We start from the raw sequence: 27,898 nt of genomic DNA on the forward strand, positions 1-27,898 counted from the left end.
AAAACTTACTTACAGACTTTCAGAAGTAGGTATTTGAAAGTCAGTTTAAGTTCTGTAGGAGGTGTTTCTGGATCAGTCACAGTCCTTGGCTGTTCTTTTTTATAAGATCCTTTGCGCTCAGAGGAAGACTCATGAGAAGACTTCTTGGCTCACTTGTTAGAAGGTTCTTGATCAGACTGCGACGACTCTCTTGCCCTTTTTGAAGAGGCTTTTGTAGATGTAAACTGGTCACTCTTGGAGTCTGACACAAGGTCTGATCTAGTTTTTAATTTTTTAAGCCAGATGAGAAGACGTCCTTCTCTGTCTCTAAGGGTTTTATTAGAAAAAGTACGGCAAATCTTGCATTCAGACGCCTTATGACATGGATATAGGCAGTAAATGCAATTCTTGTGGGGATCCTCCACATAAAATCTTTTCTTCAGGCAAGTGGCACATTCTCTAAAGACAGCCTTCTTAGCCTTGTCAGACATAGTCCAAATAAACTGGGACCCACAAAAGCAGGAAGACGATATTAAGAAATATATATAAGATTGTACTTTCCTGTTAAAGAAATCCCAAATTCTCTTTCCTGATGAGGAAAAACTGAGCAGAGCTCAGAGGAGACTCCCTAGCATAACGTGCTGCAGAAAATATAAGGTTCTGAGCTTCCTTCAGGAGTGTTTTAGAGGGTAATTAGTGCTGATTGGTTGAGGCAAAAAATGTGGTCTTTTTCTTTGTAAGGACTAGGATAGGTTATTAAACTAAGAGGCCTAGGCCTTCTTTGGTCTATACCTATTAAGGTAATATGACAATTTAAGTCTACTACTACTATTATTATTTTAAGTACCGGGGACTCCCATCATGACGACGGGGAATGATTTAAGCATGTCAATCCATGAAAGTTCCAATACTGGAGTAACTAAAAATTATCAGTGTGGAGATTTAACCCACTATTCAGCATTCACAATTTTCCACTTAAAAAAAACATCATTTTATTAATTTGTTCAATCAAATGAATATACAAGAGAATACATACTGATGGTATAGAAGATTAAACACTTCCTGTTTTTTTATTCCCCTTCTACTAATGACAAGATGATAAACAAGTGAAAATGCTAAACACAAGATCCCAAACTGTATTGCAGAAACAAAACCTTGTTTTAGTGACATATAGAAAGGAATTGCTTGTCAATTAAGTTAAGCACTTAAGCGAGCACATACCATGCCACTTGCCCTTGTACACTGTTCCAAAGGATCCAGACCCTATCCTTTGTCCAACTGTGATTTGTCCATCAGCTATTTCCCAGTCATCACTCGAGTCTCGACGTCCTAGAGGTTTCTTAAATATACAAACATATAATCACTTAATTTATGAGCATGAAATTTATCTTTATTGAAGGCTAAAGGTGAAGGGTAGAACCATAAGTGAGGGGCAAAACATTTTTTCCCTCTTACCATTCGATTTCTCTCTTCCGTAGAGGATGAGGACGACTTTCGTTCTCGCTGTGGCCCTGGTGATTTCTGAAGTGCTTTCATGCTGGTGAGAGATCCTGGAAGGGATGCTGGCGGGGTAGCGGACAAGCCTGGAGTTGTGCCTGAAAATCAAAATAGAAAGATGACTGAAGAGTAAACAGACTCGCAGTGGAGTAACAAATGCAGAAAAAAGCAAACACAATTGCAAAAGGGTGAAATCATCAGCAAAAGGAAATATTACTTACTTCAAATTTTATTTCTCCATCAGGAGTTTCTACATAAAATTCATAAGGGTTAGGGCGTGCCAATCAACAAGTGGGGTTCCAAACACATTTTTAACAAATAAAGTTTTGATAGGTAATATTTTTCTGATAAAGAACGTTTACCTCTTCGAAGTAACATTCACTTTTTATTAAATGTTACACAGTACCTACAACATCAAACAAAGACACCAGATCTGGCTTTAATGTTCTCATACATGCAGCAGGAGCACAACAAGGCTACACTAAGAAATTATAGGTAGCCTATATTGAAGATTATCATGCTGTAAAATTCAATGCAGTACTATTTTGATTTTTTTGACCAGATAAATGTGGGAGGGCAAAGAAACCTTCATTACAGTCTATCTTTAGTTTCTGTGACATTGGGAAAAAAGGGAAGGACTAAAATGAAACATGCTTTGTCATCAGATCTTCTTTTGATATAGAAACAAAAAGAGGACCATATAAAAGCATAGTAGAGACTAGCTTCTATTTCTAGGAAACAGAAAAAAGAAAAATACATTTATGAGAAGCTGCAGAGAGAAAGGCATGGGCTTGGGAACGATTTGTAAACAGCAGATAGTAAAAATGGCAGAAGGGAGGAATAAAAGAGTGGAGGACGGGAGCAGTGAAGAATGCATTAAGTTAGTTGGAAGAGCCAGTAGCGAGGAATTAATGTGGGCCATGGACAAGGGAGAAGAGGGGGACAGAGAGCTAGAACAAATTTAGGGGTAAGACAGAAGTCAGCAGGACTGGACAGTTGTACCTCATGCAATTCAATTTATGCTCTGTATTGGAGGTGAAAAGATTCACCTTAATAGCCAATAGCATCCAATGAAAGAGAAATAATCCTCTGAGCTGAGCTGAGCTAAGAAGGGACTGATAACGTCTCAATTGAACGGCTGTAAGAGGCTGGTCAAAAGAAGACAATAGTTTAAGGGGTGGATCCAAAGCTCACTCCAAGTACACGATAAGCCACTCAGTTGCCAACTCATATTGACCTAATTAATGTTAAACACTAAGAACACATTTGATTAAGAGTACTATTTGCTTATACTGCTAGGCATTTGGAGCAAGAGAGGAGAAGGCCAACCATAAATGATGCCTCAAGGCCACACCATGACAATAACCAACTTCCACTGATATCTTTAAAAAGCTGATTCTTTGATCTGAGGAGGTCATACATTCTTTTATTATTATTTCTCTGAAGTCCTCTCTAAATTCAAACGTCTAACAGAATGCAGTCACTATAACAGAGGAGGGACCCAACTCTCTGCTTGACGTTTCTGACATGCTTCTCTGGAGGACCTGATGACCATGACAAAGAAGTGAGGAATCTATTGCGAACAACAGAAAAAGGAATCTGCCAGGGGATTTTCCCACAAACAGAGTAGTCATCTGGGAGAAGTGGACTTCATATTTTCACCTTTTCATTGTTGCTTTAGTGGTAGCTGATGCAAGAAACATCTTCAGAGTGATTTCCAAGAGAATAATCACTAGAGGCACAAGATACACTAATAGAGATTTTGGTTTGAAGATCTGAAAACATTTATAGCTGATACAGCAGCAAAACAGGTGTCAGGTTGATCTAAACTCCATTTGCAACCTCATGTAAAAAAAAAAGTATTGACAATCAGAAGAATTCTCAATGGGATTATTTCAGACAACTAATGGAAATCAACGCCGGCCAAAATGTGTGGCCAATATTTACAGCCAGTGTCTATGGTGTCTCCACGTCTGTGACCAACTGTGAGCCAATACAGCAACCATCTTTCACCCTACAGATGCAGGACTTCTGCCCAAGACCATTCCTGTGATGAAGGCACTGCTACGATTTCCAGTAGCAGAAGTGGGCAAGACTAAGTAGGTTATCACTGCTGAATCACAAAAAGGAGACCGTCCTAAAAAACAGGCTCTGGGTATCCGCGGTCTATGGTGTAGGCTTTCTTTTTTTCTTGACATACTGCTTAAGGACATCATAAACCTGGGTACTGAGGCCATATTGAATTCCACTGATGACTCAATGCACATGGCAAATGACACCATAACACTGGTTCCTCAAGAGTTTAAAGGACAAACATATAAGGATCTTGATTTTGAACATCTTTAACCTATTTGTCGGAACATCGAAAGAGGAACTCTTCAGTCTGTCAGCTGAATCACTTCACCTAGTCTTTCAATGGGCTGAGACTGATAAAGGGATCTTTCTAGACTTAATTTTCTTTACGTCATCGCCCAACATATGCCACAATCAAGAATGGTATCAGTCTAGAAAATTAACTATACCTTTTTCCTTCCAGGGTATCTTTCCACCACAAGAGAGACAATTGAAAAAAGGGAGGCAACAGGTTGTTTCAAAAACCAACTTGAGAGAGACAACCTCTCAGTAAAACATAAATGATAAAAATAAAAAATAAACTACCTCAAGAACAAAAATTAAAATACACAACAAACATTCTGAGATGTTAAGGAAAGTACAAAACTAAAACTTTTTTGTACATATCATTTTTATTTAAGTTTGAAAGACATGCATTTTTTGCATCATCTTTGCAATGATACAACCATAAAAAAATTAAATCATCTTTAGAGAATGAATGCAAACGTAAGTAATGTGTCTGTTCTTCCATGTTATCTCCCTCTCCTCTCTCTTCATCACAAGGAGAGAACCATAGAGAATCAAGCTATATTGTAAATTGAGAGGCATAGGCTTACAGGTTATGTCAGACCAGACTGTAGTATACACATCATGAAGAGGTCGCCTGTTATCAGGCCATTCTTCAACGGGTATAACACATTCTAGTGATTCAGTCTCATCTTCCGTAGTTGAATACGTCAGGGTTCATAGCCATACAGGGCACCAAATCACGGGGATACCTTTCCAACAGAAATTAAATAGTGTCCCCTCCTCCCTGCATGTGCCCTCGAGATTTGTACCTATCAGAGTGGATACTTGATATGGAACATTGACATGTTCCATAGGATGGCAGGAGGGATTTTCTTCTACCACTATACAGCTAAAATAATCTTCGTCATCCCCAGGTAAATCCACATCAAAAGGCAGTCAGATTTCGTTTGATGCCCTATTAGAGAAGATACTCTGAAGACAATATCAGACGGTAATGAGAGAGCCTATGATTGACTTCACTGCTGCTAAGACCTGCTCCCAGAATTGTTTGATCTGAGGGCAATCCTACTATGTATGTTTGAGACATCCAATTAGGTCACATCCTCACCAGCATATCGCACTTAACTGCAGACAGTATTCCTTCAATTCGGAAGGACAGCGGTACAAATCGAGGACTACTTAATAGTGGCCATCCGTGCTGGTTAGTTCTATAAGTTTCTTTTATATACCTTGCCTTTTTGATATCTCTTACTTCCACACCAAGGATAGTGCTCCAGTGAACCTTGCAGGATGTGGAACTGTGGAAAAAGGGTATGTTTTTAAAGGCAGTACAGTAACCTTTCCCTTTGTATCACCTGCTGTTTTATAACATTTTCAACCTGGGTATGTTCTCAAGTGGCAGGTTCTTTAAATAGTGGGTGCATGACCCAATGCCTTAATTGTGAGTAATGGTATCCATCCTTTTTGCTTCAGTTGAATTAATTTTTATATGCTTCAAACAACAATGCATCTTCCCCGTGAAACATAGTTCTAATGCCAGTGTAACAGATAGGTTATTGTGGACTGCAAAGTGCAAAGAGGGGAAGGTAGTCAACCCTCCATTTTTGGTAGGAGTGCCCAATATTGATAGTATGGTATTCATGGATGTGCTAATGTAAGCATTAGGGGTGTTTTACCTTGCTGTGAGTTTCAAATTCAATCCCATACAGTCCTGCCTGACACCCCCTTGTCCGTATATGTACAATGTCCAACTGTGTCTTTAAGGGATCTATCGGCAATGATTAGTAGTTCAGAAACCTGACAACATATTAGGAGTACTGGTAGAATAGAGACCACCAATTTAGGCAAATGGAGTAGTTTCTTTACTAGCCTGGCTAGATACATTGCAATCATTTTGTAAACTCAAAGAAGAACTATTTGTGTAAAGGATTCGGAAGTGCCTGCTATAAATAAAGGGCCCACAGTAACATATTCAAGTTGACAGTGGTAAGGCTGCCCAGACAGGAAAGAAACAGAGTAGACTAGCTATGTTAACTGCTGTGTAAGGATGCCAGTCTTTGTAGGTAGGTAGCATTGTCAAGCTCTTTGTGATTTTGTCTTCTATGGCTGTCCAGGTATTTAATGGATTTTTTGTCCATGTGGGAAAACAATTATTATTTTGCAAGATTTATTTTGAAACTGGCCACAGCCTTAAATTCTTCAAGTTGGATTTGCAGGTGTTTTATAGAGATGTTTGGGGAGGTCATGGTTAGCAGGGAATGATCTGCAAATTTGATGCTCGTCCTGGCCAAAAGGTATATATCCTACTTCCTTCTCCACACTCGTCTTTTCTGCTAACAGCACAATGCTGAGAGCAAACACAGTGGGAAGAGTGGGCACACTGAGGTGAGGGGTTAGGAAAGTCTCCAATCTTTTAGACTGGAGCATGACAGAATGTGATTACCACATTAGAAAAAGTAGGGCTAAATCCATATTTATGCATGATTTTACTGAGGATACACCACTCCACCCGGTCAAAGTGTTTTCCTTCAATTAGTAGTGCTAGTATTGCTGGTATTTAAGTGTCAAGCTTAGTGCCTTGTAACTTGCTGTATATCTTGGCATATATTCATGGAATGATAGGCTCCTGTTAGAAGATACTGATGTTGTATTCTTCCAAGGTTCTGGCATTTGGGTAATATGAGCCTTACCCATTGTAGCTGTCACTCTCCCCTTCATCACCACAGCATGAAAGAGGTCAGTGAGGTAGGGTGCCAGGGTTATATCCAAAGCTTTACAAAAGTTATCCATGTAACCAATGTTGACTGGGGCTTTTTATGGCTTTGATAGCAACCAGGATTTCCTGTTTTGTAATTGGTACTTCCAGTAATTTCACACTGCCCGCCAGAAAGTGATGGGAGGATCATGGATGCTAGATATTTAGATGGTTTCTCTTCTAACATGAACACATGGGTGAACACAGCTGTGTAATAATCCTGGAAGTCGTTTAGCTTCTTATTTTCTGTTGAGGCTATCCTGAGGGATATTTGCGTCCTCTTCAAAGTTGCTCTCCAGTTTCTGCCTAAGTTATCTCATGAGGAGTACGACAACCTTGTTACCATGGTCATATGTGTTTTTTTTTTTAAAGATTGAGGAGGCAAATTAAATGCTATCGGTGGCAATAGCATTCAATTTGCAGCTCAGTGACATAACCTTGCACTGCAGGAGTCCAGTGGGATTTTCTTTATGCATCTTTGTAGCCTGTGTGAGACCTACTCCAGCATTTTTCACTTTTTACGTTGGAGCCTCATCAAATTAGCCATAGGTTTTATTCATCTGCACCTGAAGACCGTCTGGGTAGAGTAATGCGGAGGAGGAAAGTGCCCCTTTTTGTCATCAGCACCCCACATTTTGCCACGGATACAGATTTTTTTCGACACCTAACCAGGCCCCAGTGCTCTTTACTTAAAAACAAGGTAAAATGGTCTAATTGTACTCCGATTGGCTTACACTTTAGCACACCTGTAACTCCCTAGTAAATGGTACCCCTGGTACCTAGGGCATGGGTACTAAAGAGGGTTCCTAAGGGGGGCAGCATGTATTATGCCACCCTAAGTGACCCCCCCTATACAAATTACTTGCAGGCTACCATTACAGGATGCGTGACAGGGTGCAAACAATGTGTAAACACACAACATGGCACACCCACTGTGTGTCATGCCAAAGTAAATGCATACACTATATGTAAGTCAACCCTACAGCAGGTGTTGTAGCCCAAAGGCAGGGTGCATTATATTACATGTGAGGGCATATCTAAACAGGGAAGCCATCTTAAATATACATACTGGGCACTAGACATAGCAAGTTCACCTGCTACATGATGACTTTACTGAAACCTATGGTGCTTGGTATCAAACACCTTATCTTAATAAATCTGTACTGTTTTACAATACTAGATTTATTATGACATGCACCCAGAGGGCATCTTAGAGGTGTCCCCTGAACAACATATCAGTATCTAGTATGCTGACTGACTGGTATCATCCTGACCCCCAGCAGGTGAGAGCCTGCGCTCTCTCAACAAAAACTGAGTGCAGATCAAATAAGTAAGGACCAGATTACGGTCCAATTGAGGCATTTCAAAGGGAGGGGGTGAAATATATGTTGTAACCCTTTTGAAAATCACATCACAACTGGTGACTTAAACAATGAGGATTTATCTGCCAACCTTAAGAACGCCGAAAGGGATGGAAAATAACCCATAACTGTGCCCAAAGCAAAGTCTTACTCAGCAAGAAATTAAACAAACAAGAGACACTTGGTCTGGAGGAGATCAATCTGGCCTGTGCCACACCAACCCACAAATCTGTCCCAATGGCAACAGCATACAATTTTTATCGAAGGACATTTGTCAGCCAAGATGACATTTCTGGTGGAAAGTTAAAGGTGTTCAGCTGACGCCTGTACAGCTACTAAGGCTTGGTGCAGAGCCCTACTCTGCTGCTGCGACAGCAGGCCCTCCCGAAGGGGCAGCTTGATCAGAGAACATATGCTCAAGCCCAGGTATTCTGGATACCACTTCTGCTGTGTCTAATTGAAGCCACTAGGATAACTTGGGCTAAGTCCGTATTGATTTTCTTGAAAACTCGTGCAGGAGTGGTATTGTAGGACTCCAGAGCTCCACTCGAGGCGGAATGCATCTCAGAATGAGAAACACCTTGGAAATTCTGACATAGCACGTTCTTGGAAGTGGTGAATAGATCAAGCCAAGGTTCTCCTCATGAGCGGAAGAGGTCTTACGCCACCTCTGGATGCAACTGCCACTCATGATCCACCAGGCGCTGATGGCTAACTTCATCTGCCCTGGGGTTAAAAGAGCCTGCCAGGTGGTTCGCCACCAGCAAAATTCCCTGGCTTTGCAGCCATTTCCAAAGGTGCAGCGCCTTCTGGCACAGGGTCCGGTACTCCCACAACGTCCTGTTTGTTGCAATACCACATCAGGGGTGTTGTTCATGAGCACCTGAACCAGTTTCCACCTGTTGGATGGAAGGAAAGCATTTAGCGTCAATCAGATCACCCTCAGCTTCAGAAGGTTGGTGTGGAGCCAGGACTCTGCTGTAGACCAGAGGCCTCTACTCTGCACCTCTCCCAGATACCGCTCTAATCCAGAAGAGATGCATTGGTCACCCCTGTCAGTTCTGTGTGAAATAGAGAGAGGGTCTAGATTGGTCGACCTGGAGGCTGGGGAACCGGGTTCGAGTCTTGGCAGGGAGTCTCAACACCCTATGATTCTGGGCAAATCACTTAATCTCCCCGTGCCTACCAAAATTAATGTGTCCATCTGCAACGCAACTGGTGTTCATATAACGTGCACTGATACCTTTGAGTCAAGTTTGTGCTATATAAAACTCCCCCCAAAAAATAATCAATTTGCGGTCCACTAGGTCTTTTGCAGGATCCTCCAAACTATGAACACGGTCGGAAAAGTCCGCTTATTGTTGGGCCCACTGGGACCCACAGATCCCACTGTAGGGCCCACATATGCAGGAGGCCATCAGTCCCAGCAGCCTCAGAGTAGACCTCACTGAAATCTAGTACCGAGGGTGAAAGATCGGCATCATAGACCTAAAACCCGGACTCTTGCCTATGGCAAAAGTCTGAAACGGAATCGTGTTTAGAATGGCTAAAAGGAAAGGGAGCGTCTGTGAAGGAGTCAGACGTAACTTTGACCCCAAGGATGACAAGAGGCTCAGCATAGTCTGTAGATGGTTGATGACTGCCTGTGGAAAGCCAGCCCTCAACAGCTAGTCATCGAGTTAGGGGAAAAATGGCATTCCTTACCTCTGAAGTTGTGCTGCTACCTCCGACATCACTTTTGTGAGCATCTGAGGTGCACCGGTGATACCAAAGTGGAGTACCATAAACTAAAAATGCTCCTGTCTCACTATAAACCACAGGTATAACCGGCAGGATGGGTTTATCGGTGATACCAAAGTGGAGTACTGTAAACTAAAAATGCTCCTGTCTCACTATAAACCACAGGTATAACCGGCAGGATGGGTATATTGAAACAGGCATCCTGCTGGTCAAACACCACCATGCAGTTTCTAGGGTTGAGGGAAGAGCAGGCTTGGGCCAGGGTGAGCATTTTGAATTTTTTCTGCTGGTGGATGGTGTTGAGAGTGCAGGTCTAAAATAGGCTGCAGGCCTCCATCTTTCTTGGAAACCAGAAAGTAGCGTGAATGATAACATCATACTTCTGGCACACTCATGATAACAGCCCCTTTATCCAAAAAGGCTTGCATTTGCTGCTACAAAAAAAAGCGAGATCAGCCTTCATTAGTCGCTAGAAGAATGGTGCAGCAGAGGGAGGGGGAAGGGTAAGGCATATCCCCTACTTAAGATATGTAGGACGCACCAGTCCAATAGTATTGCCTGCCAATCCGTGAAGAATCGGTGCCTTCTGCCTTTTGCTGGGCACGCTAAAGAAGTGTGATGAACCTGGCCGCAGAGGTAGTGGACACCACGACCTCAAACGCAAAATTGCTGGGTTCCTTGTGGAAGCTGGACAGCCTGGCGGTATGGGGCACCTCTACCAAATCTATTAAAGTAGTGGTAAGACTGCTGCAGAGGGCAAGTTTGGGCAGGCAGGCCCACAGAGCGTGTGGTAGTCCTGCTCTCTTTAAAACGCTCTAGAGCGGAATCAGCCTTGTCCCCAAACAGGCAAATACTATTGAAGGGCATGTTTATCAGGGAGAAATGGGCATTGCACGAGAACCCAGTCGATCACAGCCACACATGGCAGAGAATGGCAATACTAATGCCGAGGGTCACCCAATGGACTCAGTGGTGCCCAAGCCACAACAAATTCTGAACTTGGTAGCATCACAACCATCTTGAAAGGCCTGAACGAGAACTGTTCAGAGATCTTTGAGCACACAAAGGAGGACTTGCTGCACTGAGTCTCAAAGGGCATAGGAATAGAGTCCCAACAATTAGCTGGTGTGAACCGATCAGAGTGCCAGAATAGTAGAGAACACTAGGGACTGAAAGTAGGCCTATTTCCAGGGAGGTATTGAGACCCCTAGCCTCCTTTAAGTCATCATACCAATTATAATTCTGGTAGAGTTGAGAGAACTCATCATCCAGGTCACATTCACTGCCTAAGGCTGGACCAAACAGACAATGCAGAGTGTGTGTTCTACCTTGCGGTAAATCAAGCGGGGAAGAGGGGCCTCGAGCAGTATTGGGTGTGTCTTCGGTCATGGTCGGACCAGCATCAGAGAGAACTATCTGCACCTCCTTCTCCAGTGTCCTTGGAGTCAGCCTAGGCATTGAAGTGCCAGGGGTCAGAGTAGTTCGTGCTGGCAGAAGCAGGCTCGAGACTGGCGCCGCAGGCAAGATGGGCTCCGAGGGTCTAGCTGGTGCCGAGGTCCAACCCATTTAAATAAATGTAAAGCTTTTCCTTGCGGACCCGAATGGCCTTCTGATTCATCGACGCACAGTCCCTGTAGGCCTTGGAGTTATCCCAGCCCAGACTCCACAGGCATATCTGTTGGGGATCTTTCACAGACATTTGTTTGTGATAGTCCCTACAGGGCATAAAACCTGTTACTTTTGGGAGTGACATTCCTGGCACACTGAAATTTTTTTTAGGTGAATGTCTCTGAAAGACACGAAGGGAGCTCCAAAGCCATGCCTGGTGGCACGGAAAGAAAGGAACTAATGTCAGAACGCAAGGGTGACTACTACAAAGTCTCTTCACATCATTTTCGGAGTGTGACGGCGTCAGTGATGAGCTGCATGGCGCCACCGGACAGTGCACAAGGGTATGGCTGAAAAGGGAAAATATTCAAACGAGAGTCATGTACGGCTAGAAGTCTACATCCGAAATAAAAGGCTTCTTGTGCATGCCCACTGAAATTAAAGGCCTCTTTTTTACTCTCATATTTTGTCTACTAGCCTGGCTAGGGAGTAGCTAAGAGGAGTCTATTTTAATAGTTAAGCAGAAGAATTTGACCCCCTATAAGGTTACTCTTATGTTTAATCTCAAAGCATCTGCACCCTGCATCCCTTTTGGGGCCCAAGAGAGACTAGGGCGCACTACACATTAAGTTTCAACAGTTTAAACAATTATTCAAATCCAAAGAGTCCCGGTGCTCAAAAGAGGAAGGAATGATTGCCAGTCACTTCTTAGAAGGAAAAACTATGAAGAAAAGCAAAATTAGTCCCCTGCGCACTTTAATCATCCAGTTATCTAAATGAAACCTGGTACTGGTTGTTTTAAGGACCTTGACTTACCTGTTTTTTTTTTTAACAGTCTTAATCTGTTTATTGTAGACTTTGTAAAACTCAATAAAGGAAAAGTTTAGATTGGGTTTACAGATAAGCTTGCAGATTCAGCTTGGCAAGTGAGGGGAACCAAGGATTTTGTTATATGGATTTGTAATCTTTATGTGTCCATAAAGGAGCAGTAGTGCCCATTACCCTAATCAGGCAATCATCAAAATGTTGCTTACCTTCAGTAAATCCTTATATGGTAAAGAATCTATCAAACCAGTGATTCCTTACCTTAGAATATTCCCCAGGCGTCAGACTGGATCCGGACGTTTTTGAGAAGTACCCCTGCGTGTCAGTATGTGGCGCGGTTCAGCTCCGAGTCAGCGTCATCTGTGCCGGAAGTGATGTGCGCAGAACCTATTTAGGAACCACCCTAGTGCGATCACGTCAGTTACTTTTGCAACTTTCCTCACCAGGAGCACAGAGCCACGATGAGAAATGGCCACTGGTGTGAAAAACTAAGGCTGAGAAAAGTGTTCCTTACATAGCAATCGGCATGCAGAGCAGGGAGGGTTGGGAAGGAATCAGCAGCTAGAGTCTCAACCAGATAAGTTGGTACCAAAGGTAAGTAACTTGTTCAAACGATATAAACTTCTAGCTGCAGATCCCTTACCTTAGAATAGATACCCAAGCAATGCCTCCCCAGAGGGTGGGCCTGCAAAGCCAACTTAAACCAGAAAGAACTGCAGGACCGAATGGGTGAAGTGCCCATTGCCACGGAAACAATTGTCCAGATAGTAGTGTTTGGTAAACGTGTGAAAAGAGGCCCATGTTGCTGCCTGACAGATGTCCAGGACAGGGACTCTGTGGACTAAAGCAGTGGTTACACCCCTAGCTCTTGTGGAATGAATACTAAAACCCTCAGAGGGTAGCTTCCTGGCCAATGCATGGCAGATCTTGATGCAGAGCACCATCCTTCTTGAGATGGTGTGTCTCTGCACCGCCGACAAAGAGCTGATCGTCCACCTGTGTACAACTGTTTTGTGCATTCAAGATAGAGCGGCAACGCTCTTTTTGTAACCAGACCGTGGAGTCACTGCTCCACTTTGGAGGGCTGATGTGGAGCAAATAATATAGGTAGGCTGATGTTCTGGCTACATGGGGAGGAGTTACAACGTTCGGAAGGAAGGAGACACGTGTCCAGAGAACCATCTTGTCCGGGTAGAAGGTAGTGTGGGGAGGGTGCACCGATAGTGGCTGCCATTCGGTCACCCTTCTGGAGGATGTTATGGTCACTAAAAAGACAGTTTTGATGGTCAATAACCTAAGAGGGCAATTATGCAGAGGCTCAAAAGGCGCACACATCAAGAAGGTGAAAACGAGATTTAGATCCTGGGGCATGATGAATGACCTGGGGAGAAACATTCTCTCAATTACAGACGCCTGTAACTGTTTTTCAGCACGGGTCAGACATGAAGTATATTTACCAGCATGCGTTTGTATCTATCTTTTTATACATTTCTTCTTAGTTTGAAGTGAGTGCATGTTCTCTTTCTCACAAGTTACACTACTTGGGCTGTTCCGATGCCACCTGCCAAGATGTTTTAGGAACGGTCATTTCCCAAGCCTATGGGCCATGAATATTGCTTTCTCATGTTTTGAATATGTACAGGACAGGTAGGATGAAGGACGCACTGATTGATCGGAATTGATAACAGCCTCCACATGCTTATGTTTTGCTAGAACATCCATATCAGCCTAATGTGAAAAAAGGTACACACACTTTTTAATACAATGCTTGAATGCGTTGCGGCTCGTGTTAGACACGCAGAGCTCTCTCATATTCAGGGTGCTAAGACAGTCTTCAAGATACAAAAAGTGGGGTAGTCTGGAGCCGCCAGTTTGAATAAAGGAGGTTGATCTGGCAACCGCAAATATGCCAAAATGGCTGTTAGATAGCCTTTAATGGTGCACAGCAGAACCCTGCTGGCGAATGGTAGAGCAAACAGAAGAACCTTAGAAGGTGCAGAAAGAGGACTGATGTTGTTGGGATCACACCATGTCACAAACTTATCCCAATGGCAGGCATACAATGACTTAGTTGAGGAATAGCACTCGTTACAACACATGCATTTACAGCGCAAGTTGTTACTACGACACGTTGTTACATCGCATGCCATTACAACGCAAGTCGTTACAACGACTTGCTGTAGGGTGGGCGCTGGAGTTTGGAATAGTATAATTTACTATTCCAACTCCAGTGTGTGCAGCAGTAGGGAAGGTGAAGATCCAACACCTTCTGCCCCCTACAGCAAGTCGTTGTAACAACTTGCGTTGTAATGGCATGCGTTGTCAACGATGCGTTGTAAACGCTGTTTACCTTAGTGGAGGGATGCATGGCTGTCAGAATAGGATCAGACTTCAGGAGGATGTTTGAACGCTGTCAACTGTTGCTGCCAATCTCTAAGCATGTAGGAGAAGGGTGCACAGGTCAGGGTGCAGAACCCTACCCTGTTGTTGCAAGGGAAGATCCTCTCGAAGAGGCAACTGATCGGAGGACCGATGCTCATGCTCAACAGCTCGGGATACCATGCTCTATTTGGAGGCACAAGAGTAACCTCGGCCCCGTCGTTCCTGATCTTCTTAAGAACTTTGGGCAGCAGTGCTATAGGCAGAAAGCCATATAGGAGGCTGAAGTTCCACTTGAGTTGAAAAGCGTCTCAGAGCAAGAGTCACCTTTGAAACACAAGTGAGCAAAACTACCGACATTGTGCGTTCTCAGCGGTGGTGAATAGAACTAACCATGGCTCTCCTCACTGCTGAAATAGGCCTTGCACCACCTCTGGGTGGAAACCCCATTTGTGATCTGCTAGGCATCTTCGGCTGAGTATTCCCGCCCTTGTATTTAGAGACCACGCCAGGTGTTCAACCACCAGGAAAAAGCACTGGCGTTCCAGCCATGTTTAGAGACACAGAGGCCCGTGACAAATGGTCCACTTCCCCACCCCACCATGTTTGTTGCACTGCCACATGGCAGTGGTGTTGTCCATGAACACCTGACTAGCCTTCCTTTGATCGAAGGAATAAAGGCTTTCAATGGCAAGCGAATCACCCAAAGCTCCAACAGGTTCATGTGGAGCCCGGAATTCGCTTGAGACAGAGTCCTTTGTTCTCCACCTCTCCCAGATAACTGTTCCATCCCAGAAGTGATGCATCTGTCATCAAAGTCCGCTCTGGTTGTAGAAGGTAGAGGGGTCTGCCACTGACCCAATCGCAGTTTGTCAGCAACCAGATCTTTTGCAGTTCCCTCCGAGATCTGGACCATGTCTGAGATATTCCCCTGATGCTGGGCCCACAGAAACTTGAGGTCCCTGTGCACAGCCTGCATATGTCAACGGGCATGAGCTTGCAGGATGCAAGAGGTCATGAGATGCAGCAACCTCAGGATCAGTATCAGTATCATGGAACATCCTGGACTCGATGTTGGGGAGGATAGGACCAAAATTGCACTGTGTCCAGCACAGTTACAAAGAAAAAGAGAGCGTTTGAGAGGGAGTCAGGTGTGACTTCGGCACGCTGACAGCGAACCCCAGCGAGTGTGAGTGCACGAGGTTCGCTGTAGTCTAGAGATAGGAGACGATTGCCTGGGGTGAGCACGCCTTCAACACCCAATCGTCAAGGTAGGTAAAAACACCTCCGCAGCTGAGGTGCAATCATCGCCATCACTTTCGTGAACACCTGACAGACGCTAGTGAGGCCGAAGGAGAGAACAGCAAAATGAAAGTGTTCTTGGCCCATCATGAACTGCAGGTAACGTCTGTGGGCAGGCAGGGCAGGGATGTGGAAATATGCTTCCTGTAAGTCCAACAGTACCATCCAGTCTTCTGGGTCCAGGAAAGACAGAACTTGCACGAGCGTGAACATCTTGAATTTCTCCTTTTTCAGGAAGAGATTGAGAAGGGGCAGGTCTAGGCCTCCGTCCTTGTGCACCAGAAAGTAGCAGGAAGAGCAACCACACCCTACTTCTGATGCTGGCACCCTCTCTGTGGCTTCCTTGGCCAAGATAGACAGCACTTCCTGACAGATCAAGGAGTGGTTGTCCTCGGTTAGCTAGTGATATGTGGGTGGCAAGGGTGGAGGGGCAGTCACAAAAGAGAGGGAGGAGCCCCTTTGGACAATTTGCAAAACCCAATGGTCCGATATTACTGACCACCAGTGGTGTAGATGATAGTGTATCCTGCCCCCCACTGGATGCCCATAATGGTTGGAGGGCAAACTAAAAGGGGTTGGAGGCTGCAGGAGGTGCTGAAGTGGCCCAACCTTTGGCTACCTGTGCCACGTGGTCTATGGGACAGGTACCCCCTGCCACAAAAGGGCTGGGTATCCTGTTGGCTGTGGTGACTTGGAGGGTATGGATACGATTGAGGCCCCCTTCCGTGGCGGAACGCAGACTGGGGCCGTAGCTCTACTATTCTTAAAGCACTTCAACACTGAGCTTGCCTTCTCTCCAAATACATGAGAGCCATCAAAGGGCAGTCTCATTAGCAAGTCGTGGACATCCCCTGAAAAGCTTGTGGTTCTCAGCAAGGCGCAGGAAGGCTCTGGACGATAATGTTCAGTCCACATCATATAGTGAACTTTGCTGAATCTGCATGACTGGGGCCTTCTCAGGGACCATAGGCAGCACTCAGCAACCAAATCCCAAATCATATGGGAATCTCGGGAACCAATCTTTTCTGGGTCAATTACACACTCTCTGGAGGTCCTAGCAGCACTTCAACGACACTCCCGAGTTCAGCAAACTCGGGTGCAACTTTATGCATCAGTCCTGATTTCTTTTGAAGCACAGAGGCAGGTTGAAGACTTTGGGCTACCAACTTGCCCGAACAGGCTTCTCAGCTGTTGTGTCCCTGTGCTGTGAACAGCAAGCCAGGCCACTGGCCCTTGGAGTCTCTTGGAATTGGCAGGGCACTGAAGAAAACCTCTCCTCGAGCAGGAACAGTCCCTCTCTTCTGCAAGCCACCAGGCTCAGCAGGTGCAGACCACGCCGGGGCAGTCTCGCTTTGCTGGTTCCACGGTGAAGCATGGCAGTCCTTCTTTGGTCCTCTTCCAGTCAAGATCTGGGCTTGGGGTGCCCTACTTAAGCTCAGATAATGGCTGCAGGGTATTATGCCGTTGGTTGCCAATGGTCTACCAGGTTCATTCTGAGCTGCTTTTCCTTTGAAGCTTGCCTTTTGGGCCAACACCTGTGGGGCTTCCTGCAGGAGGGCAGTGACACCTCCTTACAGAGCAGGCTCCTATTATATCCTTTCCTGAGAGTCATTAGAACATCTCCCCAAGAGGATAGAAAGCTTACTAGGCTACAGGACCCTGTGTGCAGCCAGTTTGGGTACAGGGGACTACGGGCAACACAGCTGCAACTTCTTACATAAATGTCGACCTGAAAATTGAGTCAGGTTTAATCTAACGAGTTGTTTGATACCTTGGATGACCCACTTTGGTCTTACTCTTCCAGAGTTAGCAGAGGGGTCACTCTGCATTCACCAATTGGGCAACCAAGCTTTTCCACAGTAAAAACAGCAGTTCCACGTTTACACTGGCAAAACCGGTAAAGTTACGTTTTGTCTGTGGAATATGTTGCACCCTGCCTAAGGCTGACTTGCATATATACCAGGGGGGAGTATTGGTCAGCCATTGCTTTAAATGGGAAAGTCATGTGAGCAGTTAAATTGCTCTTCCAGTATGCAAAAGGCAGTTTGTGAGTCTCGTTTTATTCGTGTCCCACCCAGGGTGGCACAACCAATTGCTGCAATCGCTAGATGGACCATCTAACATATATGCCCTGGGGACCATTTTCGAGAAACTTGAAAATAAACTAGCTCAGCCAATTGGGTAAAAGCCAATTCAACATATCAGTTTAAGGTAAGGGCACAGCCACTGAGGTCTGGTTAGGAAGCATCAGTGCACTCTCAGAGTGGAAAAACCAGCAGCATCAGTCCAAAAACGTGGGGGAGACCATAAAAAAAGAAACATTTCCTTCCAACATTCTCTTGACAAAGGAATCTGGGCCCCTTGGATTTCCTATCCGGTGGGTGGGTAGGGAACATGCCGGGGTGGATCCTAAAGGTGGAGGCTTGGCCCACCAAGTTCTCAGAGTGGGGTATTGGGTAAGGAAACTGGGGTCCCCAAAACTAGAGTGGGCGATGGCAGCAGACAACTGTCTTATAAGAAGGAGGCCCTGTGCAGGTCTGGGACCAGGCCACAAGTAGGATGTTGGTAAGGGCTTCATTAAGGAGGAGTGAAGGTCTGGAAGGGGGGACTCCTGGCTTAAGCACCTGCATCAAGACGTCCGTCTTGACTGCCCCTGTGGGTAGCTAAAAGTCCAAGACTTCAGCTCTCCTACGCGCAACCATAGAAAAAGAGACTTCCTATTCAGTAGCCATGGTAGGAGGAAAGACCAAGCCTATGCCAGGTGAGGTGTTTAACTCACTGGCCTCTGCCAGTTCCTAATAACAGTTGTCCTCATTCTTATCTAGGGTATCCATATGGGTATTCAGACCCCTACCATTCATCTCTCACTCCAGGCCTGTCAAATGCCAAAGACACGGACTACGATCCGAAGAGCATGGCCCTGGTCAGCATTTTCACAGGCGACAGCTGTCTGGCTCGGTTTCGGAAACAGGAATGATGATGCGGATGGTCTCTCGGTGAAGTGTTGGCAGCGGTGGCACTGGAGCGGGTGTCAAGGAAAATCTTGGTCTTGCTTGGCGATTCCACACCGGATCCAAAACCGGATTCTTAGGGCCCGACTGGTGCTGAGGGCGAACCCGCTGGTGAGGATCCAATGGGGGCCCCTCCCAAGACTGTAGGGCACCGACGCGCGCCAGAGAGGCCGGGCCGGGCCATCCAAATATGAGGTGCATGGCCTCATAAGATTCCTTAAGCTGGGCGGGGATCTCTTCAGCTACGGAAAAGTCAGGAAAGCACGGAGTGGATCCTGGCTCAGGCTACACCGAAGAGCGAGACTTGGACCTCGTCAGAAGACTTCAACAGGTGCAGCGAAGTCGAAGACCTCTTCGACTTCTAGTGTTTGTGGGGCTTACCTGACATTTTTTAGCATGATAATGATTGCTGGGTGAGGCTGTGCGAACAGTTCAGGGCCTTTTTGCGCAACCGGGATCTTGAGCATCGCTCCCTCAGCAACTTTGGATGCATGGTGCGGCAGTCCTTGCCGGTCTTGAATTTGTGGTACCTCTCTAAGGGCCATATGTAGGTAGCCCAATACCGGTCGGTAACGGCCGATTTTCGGTAAATATACCGTTACCGACCGGTATTTAGGATTTTGAGATGTAGGGGGATCATTTCTGTATTCGGTAATTTACCGAATCGGTAAAATTACCGAATCGGTAATTTTACCGATTCGGTAAATACCGAATACAGAAACGAGATGTAGGGGGAGTGTGTGGTGGGTGTGGGGATTCGTTATTTACCACCAACTGAAAGTTGGTGGTAAATGACGAATGTCTCTGTTAATGCATAATTTGGTCCTTAGATGTGTGCAATGTGGCAGACACACATGCCCTCAGGGCATGTATGTGTGCCACATGTGCACACATGCAGGAATCAGGGGTGCAACAGGGTGTCAATGTGACACCCTGCCACCCTTGATTGAGCTCCCCCCATTACCGATTCGGTATTTACCGATTCGGTAATGGTAACTGGCTTCCCATTGATTCCTATGGGCATCCTGGCCCATAGGAATCAATGAGATACAGGTTACCATTACCGAATCGGTAAATACCGATTATAAAATACCGACACTTACCGAATCGGTATTTTTTTACCTACATTACATTTACCGATTCATAAATACCGAATCGGTAAAATTCGGTATTTAAGAATCGGTAAATGTAATTTACCTACATAAGGCCCTAAGTATTATAAATACATCAATAGTGGGTCTGTCACAGACATCTGCCTGTGACAGGCACCACATGGGTTGGGACCAGCCAGATTCATAGGGGGCATCCTGTAACACCAGGAGAGAAAATCTCTCAAAATAGTGTTTACAAAAATTCAAGAACGCTAGTCAGAAAACCTCTGACCAGATCAGCGCTATCTGGTGTGGAAAGGAAAGAACTGATGTCAGTGCATCAGGGTGACGCCTAAATAGGTACTGTGCCATGTCACTTCCGACGTGGACGCCCTTGACAACGTGGAGCCAAACGACACCATCTACATTTGCACAGGGATACTGCTCAAAAATGTCCAGATCCAGTCTGATGCATGGGGAATATTCTAAGGTAAGGCATCGGCAGTTAGAAGTTTCTATGAGATACTTCAGTGTATCATCAGGGCAGTTATTTAAATATGTCATTCAACGAAAATTAAAAGTAAGGGAAATAATAGAGGTGAGGGAGGTGAGGAGGGATTTCAACTCCTAACATAGTAGTGATCTCTTTGGGAGAATGGCCTAGTGAATAACAGTAAGGAAATGACAAAAGGAATGGCAAAAAGACAGCTCCGCATAGTCATAACTGTCAACTTCTATTGAATCAATCATGGAAAAAATGTAATCTAATAAATGACTTGCTTTGTGCATGGGCTGTTGATTGGGTAGGAAAAGTTGTAGCAGAAACAAAATTACAACTGATGCAGGAATACTTCACGCCCAGGCATTTCACAGTCTAAAAACTGAAACTGTGGGTAGGAAAACACCCAAATGTGGGAAATTACCATGCAATTTGGGTCATAAGAACAGATTCCTGCAGCAATGCACCATTTCTCAGGAGCCTTGCTGGGTGCACATTTGAATAACACAGTATTCTTGCACCTAAGAATTAGCTGTGCCCATGGCATCTGTACTACTGGAGGTAAAAACACTAAATCGATATACCTATATTGGTTCCAAGTGCTTCTGCTTCTCTTGTTGATAATAATGTCTGGAAACAGAACAAGAAACTCAGTGCAGCATTTCTTGTACTGTGGGGATGTAAACCTTATTTACAAAGTTTACACCTGCCAAACATGTCACATTATTAAGCGAAATTCAGAGTAGCAGAACTAGCTTTGTGGGAATTAAGCAGCAAAAGCAACTGGGGGGTGTGGCTACCAAGATGGCAGCTATCTTGTGAGGCTATGGCGGCTGTTGCCTTTATTTGCTCTGAATCGCCGCCATCAGCGCCCTTAAATCAAAGACGGAAGTCCGATGCTGCCCCTGACCACTACGGAATGCTAAATGCCGGGCTCCTTGCTGACAGAGTCTGCTGAATCCGGCTGCCCGTGTGGCCAGGGGAATGGACCACCCAGTCCCACCGGTGCTGCAGGCCACACACATTACCCTGTTTTGCCCTGGGATGTGTACTGGTGTGGTTCGGACTCTCACGGCCCCCGCACTGCACCGCTGCTGCCTATCGACACTTCAGGCCCCACAGAGGCGGGCTTATACCTACGGCGCACTGCGGCCCTGGCCCTCCTGCTTCGTTGCTGGGCCTGACGGTGAGTACCATTTCTTTGGGGTGAGGGTGGGTCTTCCCTAGCAGCCTCATAGCACTGCCCGACCTGCCATCACAGGCCCTTGGCAGAGCCTGAGCCATCTGGGACCTGCTCCTTCTATTGCATCTCCGTACACTAGTTCCTGGGCAGCGGCTGTGGGCTATAGTATATAGTGGCGAAAAGGCCAAAAAAGGCTAATACAATTAGTCTGGGGTGAAAACATATTTTAAGTTGTGCTTTAAGACTGCAAATCTTCTGCTTGTATGTCTGGCACATCGTTGATGTGGTCTGTAGTCTTGCCTCTAGGCTTGTTGCAGCAATCTGCTTTACGCTTGGTAAGCCAACGATGGAACATAATCTGTTTTTATTATAAACATTTTTGTGTCAAATCTAGGCTAATGCAATTCAAAGGCCAGAAACAAAACGCTTGCGCCAGCTACATTCTAAATGCGTGGAAGGAGGATTTGTGCCGCTTCATAGCAAGTTCATTTTCTTTGAAGAAGTAACTGGCTTTTCAAACAGTAAGTGGTTGGCAGTCCTTTCCAAGAACAGTGAGTGGAGCGGGAAGTGGTACAATGGACAAGACTCACCATAAACCCCGTGTTATCCCATGCTCCAAACGCCACTTCATCCTTTGACCTACATTCTCCCCACATTCCCTTCTCCCCTTAATTTTGCTGTCATGACCCATTTGATATTTCTAATGATGGTGGAAGGACGGTAGAAGTATAACTGTCTTCTTTAAGGTTAGACTAGTCTTTGATGATATCCTAAGCACAGTTCTGACAAATCTGTCAGTTGTCTAAAACATGGTAAGTGTAAATCTCTAAATACATTATTAGGCTTTTCTGCTTAGTCGCATTCTAAAATTGTCAATTCTTAAATATTAGTTTTTAAGTAAACAAAAGAAGTCCAGCACTGAAGTGATATGAGTAAAGATTACAAGACAGCAGTCTGCCTGTGGAAATGAGTTTTCCCTTCAGAAAATCACACACAAACGAAATGTTTTCATCAGAAAATGCGTACTGAGAGACTATCTTTGAATTTAATCTAGTTTCCAATTGAAGAAGGCAAATAACTTAAGTACATAAACAAGGAAGCTTTTACATATGATGTGCGGAGTGTAGGGGGGAGGGAGAGGACCTAAAAACGGTCTCCAGAGAGTGACAGGTAGGACCCAACAATCTACCTGAAGACCAGATGTAAAAGGTATAGGCAGGCTAATAGTACTGATTTTGCCTAAACATAGTGCCAAACGACCCCATCGCTGCAACTGGCTGCCCCTGTTAAGTACGCTGCTCAGACATGTCAGTTGAGTAGTAGTAGTAACCATCTTTCATGAAGCAAACTAGTAGAACAACTGATAGGACAGACAAAATGGTCCTGTTACATGCTAATAAGCTGACCATCACATGAAGGACACATGATCGGATCAGCTTTGGTTTCATTTCCTTTTAATCTTCAGTCGTTTGATGTTTCAATGATGGATCTAACTGTAGTAATGTACCTTCTTTGTATTTCTAGCATGAAAACATTTTATTAAGTTTGTTTACAGAAGAAGGAAAAAACTAAAAAAGGTTACCTACAACACAGCATTTACTAATTTGTGAAGAAACCCCACTCCTGCATACTAAAAACGGTTTCTGCAGATATTAACATGGATTACACTGGATTTGCCCCAGAAAACGTGGGAAAATTTGAAAGGCTTCCTCCAGTACCAACAAATTATGTTTTGTTTTTGGACACATACATAGAAACTGCTCTTTGTTTAAACAAGGGCAAATGAACAAGAACTAATATTTATTGCAATTTACAAAGGCAGAAGGCTAGATTGCAAATTCCTCAAAAACAAAGAGGAAGGCTCACACTAACCCTAACCACCTTAGGAATAAGAATACAAAGAGGAGTGGGTCACTTAGTGTATGGGAAGACACTTGTTCATGACTCCTGGATACATTATACTCTCCGAAAGAACAGGGTTTGTGTATCACTGAATAAGAAATGTGACCAGAGGACATATGTTTTCCGTGCAGGATTCAAGGACCAATTAAACTTCTACATCATGCTGATAAGGAAGATTTACACCCAGAAATGCAGGAGGGGTGTATGCCTATGCAGAACCAGTGTCCAACAGGCAGGTGTACTTCCCACCCCAGGCAAGAATGACATCTACAGAAGCCACATGTACACTAAAACAGGTGGCATGAAACTACAAATTAACTTTCATCTTGATCACTCCTGTTTAATGGTACCAGACCTCAAACCTAGTCTATCACAAAAAGGCTGATATAATCTTTCTGTTGTATCAATGCTTCTCCGCTGTAGCTAAGGAGATGGCTAACCTAATGAAATCATCTTTGGTGTGTATGCTGCTTCAGTCAGATTCCACTTGCATGCAGTGTTCCCATTGTCCTTTTCCAATACCCATCCTATGCCTAATTTCAACTTGTGAGTGCATTTGACCATTCTAAGAATTCACTGTTCTTTTCTCCACCTACAGGCTTCTTCTACTTTCCCAGCATAATCATTCAATATCACAGTTCCATGTTTTGGAAGGGCACATACCTGCCTATCCACATTACAACATACATTTTACTTTACCCTTTTTTAGAAATAACAGGTATTTAAACACACGCGTGTGTATCGTCAAAGTTCAAAGAAAACCAAAGGTATGCAATCTAACTATATCACTGAGGAAAATTGAAGTAGTATGTTCTACTTGTATAGTCACATTACTCTGAGGTGAAGGAATACAGATATTCCAAGTAAGAGATGAATGAGTACGTAAGCAACTCACTAAAAAATATTTGGAGAATGGAGCATACCAAACTTGTACAATTTCCACAATGAAAGGACTGGGTACACATAGAATATGTTGTGTAGTGTACCATGTACAATGCACAGTGTGATCAGAGTATGACTCTCATACATTAACAAGCTTCCAAAATGAAATCTGGAGGGAAGAAAAACACACAATATGTATGCCTAATAAAAAAGTGATAGAATTATTCGAACTTTTGCACTTTCATCAGTCCAAAAGGAAATGAGGCTTATGGTAACTTACCAGATGACTGCTCTGAAAAAAGAAAATTGTAACTTGCATTTGAAGGAAACCTAAGGTGTGTGCAAGTAGCCTTATGAACGTACATCACACTGCCTGAGAAAATATACATACATGTAACTTACAGGTGCAAATCACAGTAATAAAAATATGGTTAGAGAGTACATTTTACACTACCATCCCACAATAAAAGGTGAACTGTACGTGCAACACCCACAACTTTAATACACAGTGAAGGGAAGTCGCATTATGTATATATAGGTATCTGTGTGTTTAAATGTCACACATCAGCAATGTGGCAGATTCCGTGCACATCTTGCACAATTACATCAGAATAAAAGGCGGTGCTACTGTAACCTTCACACTTACACAAAACTGATTATTTAGGGAGAAGTGTGTGAGAGTAGCAAACTTGCATCGTACTGAAGGAAATGTAGCACTTACCTTATATAGTCAGATCAGAGCTTTACTGTTTAATCATGGCACTAACAAATGAACCATTCCCCCCCCCCCACATAAAAAGGGCACAACAAGAGAATTATTTTCTTCAAAATGTGACAAGTATTTGTATGAGGCAAAGAATATGTGGACATTCAGCTCGTCCCAAACAGCCATTTTCTCCAGTTGCGTCCTCAGAAAATGCATTGTGAACTCTCACTAGCAAAGGTTACAAAAAGAGGACTACTGAAGGTGAATATCAGTCTGGGAACCCCTGGTACTTTTAAAATAGCAATAAATAAAATGGGCATAAGACTAACACCAGAGATTCTTTACTAGCTCATCCCCCTCAAACCTCAGCCAATGTGGTGGATGTGCTACTAAACCAACACTGCTGCTGGGCCGAGGTTCATTTTGACACAGTTAAAAGAATTATTTTGAAATTTATCAATTGATAACCCACATTTCAGTCAATGAAGCAGCTCCGCTGAGCTCTCTAATCCTCCTAGAGGCTACCATAGTTTAGATTGCATGGTCGCATCTCAATCTATGAAAGATATTAATGCTGGAGACCTGGAGCTGTAGGTAAATAGTTTCAATTTCAACATTAGATCTTTTATTCATTCACATGCTTGAATAAGAACAGCCATCATTGTGCCAAATATCCAATCAGCCGAATGCACTCACATTCAAAGGAACAGGTCACCTACGACTGCTTGGCCTACTGAAGAGTCAGCTGCTGGTTTCGAGTCCAAGTTTTAGTGGTTGTTGAATGGGTGCCTGCTCTTCCGGAGAAGATGTCTGGGAGAGGCACTCCATCATAAAGTGCAGTTGTGGCCAATATTCTTCTTTTGGAATATGCCATCTCCCTACCTATAAGAGGAGCACTTCGCTTTTGTGTGATAAAAAGTGATGCAGACTTACTGGCATGACCCCTGTCCAGGCAGAATTAATGACAGGAAGTCAAATGAACGTATAGCCTTGGTTCTTTCCAAGTAAAAATGTATGCACCTGTGAATACCTAGAGAGCTTACTGCTCTCTTAGCATCTGCCAAAGGGGTCGGAAACAAAGAATGAAGTATGCCAGGCTCATTCAAATGGAAGTCTGAAGGCACCTTTGGCATGAACTTTAGGTTGGTGCAGAAGATAAGGTTCTTTATTGGAAAGTCTTGGAGCTCCCCCTCTCTTGCTGATGTTGAGGCTAAGCAGAGTGCTATCTTCCATGAAAGATATTTGATTTCTGCAGAGTTATTGGGCTAAGGGAATAAGTGGACTGAGCAAAGTGTTCACTTCCCATGGCATCAGATGTGATTGGACTCGGGTGGAAAGCTCAGAATAATTCTTTCATATACATTGCTCCTTTGAGAAAATGGAGATGGGAAACCTCCTGACTTTCTGACTAGTTGAATATTTATTTTTATTGCTTGTGTCCATAACATGGACTTTGGTGGTTTCTTTTAACATAGACAAAGGAGAAAGTAAAACTCTTTTAATAAAATAATAATAGTATTATATTTCTGTTTGGGGTTCAATTTGTGTGCCAACATTTTGAAAAGCTTTTTATATGGAACCGATTGAGTGATTGTTTGTAGAGTGTTAAATGAATGAGATTTCTCCAGGGATTCTTCCTCTTTTACGGATAGTAGTATCTTACATGTGAACTTCGAAGGCAGGACTGTAAGTATAGAAATTTTGACCAGTATCTATTTTAATTTCAAAAAGGAGATTGTTAGTGTGGGCAGAAGCCAGTGAGGCTGCAGTGGCACTGATGCACAGTCAACATAATACATAGTCTGCAGGATCCACTAGTCGGTGCATAGTATAGTTAACACTGCATCCTTTAAAGCTTCAATCTGGTTCCCTCAAGCTATAGAAGGAAAATGTACCACAACTGAACGAATTCCTTGCTGGAAAGGGATAGGCTCTAACCATTCTTTGGACTGCGACCCTCACGTTCCTTCCTTTCATGGTGCGATGATGAGGAGACTTTTTACTGGGTACTTTCAGGATCATGCTATCCAGAACATTAGAAAACACCAGAAAACTGGAAAAAAATCCTGAAAATCAAAACTGGCAAGGCAAGTATCAATTCCAAGTTGCTTGATAGCTTGCATTTATGGGGAATTCTGTGCCTAATTGGAACAAAAAGAAGGAAAGAAAAGAAAAGGCGCACTGACAGTCCACTTCGGTGGCAAAAAGCTTAAGGTGAGGAAAGTCCCTTTTCTTTTGGAACGAAACATCTGCAGCACACCAAGAAAAACGTGTTTTCCAGTGGTTAGAATACAACTGACTGTTAAGTGCATCTGCGTCCACAATGACTTTGCTAGGTTGGGCTCTGCAAAAACACTATTGTTCTGAAAGTACCAGGCCCACATCAGAGTTCAAAGCTGGCAAAAGGGATGAGATAAAGTTCTTTCCAAATGGTTTTATTAAAGCACTGTAGCAGGAATACCTACACTGAACAGCATTCTGTGGAAAGAGGAAGGAAGGACTTGAATCCCAGAAAATATGTGAGTTACTTAAAAGTCTATGGTGAGCTGTGGCTCTGCCTAGTCCCTAGTTCCTCTTACTGGATACAACAGAAAAGTCCAAGATCCCTCAGTGATCAGGTTAATTCTGGGAAGAGGTTTAACCTGGGCTACTTGCAGCACAGGACAGTCCTAACCATTTGTGTACCTAGGAGGGCAGAGTATAACAATCTTTACCAATTTTCAAAAAGTAAATAAGGATTTGATTCCAAGACTAAATGGTTAAACTCTTGCATGAGTTAAGAAAAACAAATTGGAATAAATGACGGTTGGGAAAGGA

At 44.0% G+C, this 27,898-nt stretch overlaps 1 protein-coding gene across 3 annotated transcripts in view; it reads right to left on the bottom strand.

The window, feature by feature from the left end:
• The window catches only part of BRAF (B-Raf proto-oncogene, serine/threonine kinase), an 803,995-nt gene that overhangs the window by 359,031 nt on the left and 417,066 nt on the right, over nucleotides 1-27,898 (bottom strand). For all 3 annotated transcript variants that reach the window (XM_085651927.1, XM_085651928.1, XM_085651929.1), the window contains 2 exons: nucleotides 1,435-1,574; nucleotides 1,201-1,318 (listed from right to left, as the gene is read on the bottom strand). In XM_085651927.1, coding sequence (XP_085508053.1) covers nucleotides 1,201-1,318; nucleotides 1,435-1,574 — 258 coding nt within the window. The remainder of the gene's footprint in view (nucleotides 1-1,200; nucleotides 1,319-1,434; nucleotides 1,575-27,898) is intronic.

This window comes from Triturus cristatus, chromosome 4_1, assembly GCF_964204655.1.
Source record: "Triturus cristatus chromosome 4_1, aTriCri1.1, whole genome shotgun sequence".
NCBI lineage: Eukaryota > Metazoa > Chordata > Amphibia > Caudata > Salamandridae > Triturus > Triturus cristatus.